The following is a 1,788-nucleotide window of genomic DNA, read 5'->3' as shown; positions in this document are numbered from 1 at the left end:
AGAGAGGGGTACAGTGGGAAGAGTGGGGAGAGAAGTGGGTAGGGAAAGTGATTGATTAGGCCTACAGTCTTATGTTGGGAGTACTTGAGTCGAGGATGTTGACTGATACCTTCTTATTTTTTTATACACTAGGGTATTGACCTGAAATTCAGAATCGTTAGTCTAATATTTCCTTATCTTTTCATTCTTTTAGCCTCCGAGCTCTGGGAACTTGCTCTCAAGCACCAGACAATAATACGGCACCAACTCTGGCTCTACAAGACGGCACATCGCACAAACCGGACATGAAGAGACGCCTGTCCGTGTCACCCGCCCGCCACCCAAGAAGCAGATGCAAATTGTTGACAAAGGAGAAAACAGATCTTCCTCATCTGAGCAAAGGGGTCTCTCACACGCAAGAGGAAGGTATGCCACTTCTTACCCCAAGCACATCACCTCCACGAAAAATGAGGAAGTTATCCACGATGACCGAGAAAAACTTGGAAGCATTTGGAAACGGTTTGGACGTTTCACAGAACACGGAAGATCAAACCCAGGAAGCCCCCAGTTCGGCAGGAAAGGAAGTGAAAAGTCAGAGAAGTATCATATACAAACTCAAGGCTTTGATCCAAGGCTATAACGAAAGCAGCCCCGAGTCAGATATCGCCACACAACACAGTAGACACAAGTCGTCTTCAGATCAGGACACAGCTCGCCCTATCTTCCCAGTGGACACAGCCAACAACAACTTGGCCCAGACAGACCCGTCCGCGGATCCAAGCAGTGTTTTCCTCTCCGCTTCTTGCGCCTTAAGCGCGAATGCAATAATTGCAAGCCCCGCCAAAAGATTGCCAGACACGACCAGGGCCGTAACCGATAGCACTGCTAGCAAAGAAATATATTCTCCAACTCAACGACCTACCAGAAGTGAAAAACGGAAGTTAAAGGCCGAGAAGGTCAAAGTGAAACAGCAAACAACGTGCGCACCAGTGGAGAATAGCATTTCTGATCTACCATTTTCGCATCCAATAAAGACTGGCAATGGGAACAAAAAGACCACTTTCGACTTCCAGGTTAGGTACAGGCCCAAAAAGGTAGAGCCAGAACCATTAGCTGCCGTACATGCCGCAGGCAAGAGTGAAGACAGTGCTGATGACAGCGAAGATTCCTGGATCGTCATAGTCCCTATGTTATAAGGAAAGTTAGCGTATCGCACAATGAGAAGGGTTAGGCAGGAGAACAAAGGCAAACAGAATGTCTTTATCTTAGAGCTGAGCATATTTAAATTGACTTATCAAGAACATTTGATAGAAATGACTGGAAAAATCACTTCCAGTTATTAAAATTTTGGCGTGAAAAGTTTCAAAGTGTTTCTGCAATTCTTGACATAAGGAAAATTTAAGTATAATGAATTGTAATTGCAATGTCTGGCGTTGGGTCATACTGACTCAATGTACGTCCAAATTCGAAATACACATCAAGGAACAACGTTATATTTCGTCTGTATTTCACAAGAGATAGAAGAAATGAAAACGAGCAATCCTTTCAGCTCTATTCAGAAGGGCGTTAAATATCCTTGGCTTGTTTAAGTAGGCCCATCAGCACTGAAAGGAACCCTTTATAACGGCATATCATTATGAATACGCTAGTGAATATCGAATCTAAATGCCAAGACGTCAGCGAATTCTGCCACGGAATAGCTTGCATACGAGCAGGTTACGTCAGTCCCGAGACAGCTCCAAGGAGCGACGAGTGGGAGCGTTTCAGTGACTCAGCATCGTGTGCTGAAATACGATCATATTGTTTAAA

At 44.7% G+C, this 1,788-nt stretch overlaps 1 protein-coding gene across 1 annotated transcript in view; it reads left to right on the top strand.

Annotated features, from left to right (window-relative positions):
• Nucleotides 1–1,341, top strand: part of LOC101855949 — a gene marked incomplete in the record, with an annotated part of 17,982 nt that extends 16,641 nt beyond the window's left edge. Inside the window, 1 exon segment of the mRNA XM_013082578.2 lies at nucleotides 194–1,341. Within this exon segment, the coding sequence (XP_012938032.1) occupies nucleotides 194–1,175 (982 nt within the window).
• Nucleotides 1,342–1,788: the final 447 nt, after the last annotated feature.

This window comes from Aplysia californica, unplaced genomic scaffold (assembly GCF_000002075.1).
Source record: "Aplysia californica isolate F4 #8 unplaced genomic scaffold, AplCal3.0 scaffold00182, whole genome shotgun sequence".
Classification (NCBI taxonomy): Eukaryota; Metazoa; Mollusca; class Gastropoda; order Aplysiida; family Aplysiidae; genus Aplysia; species Aplysia californica.
This window is presented reverse-complemented; position numbering and strand designations above follow the sequence as displayed.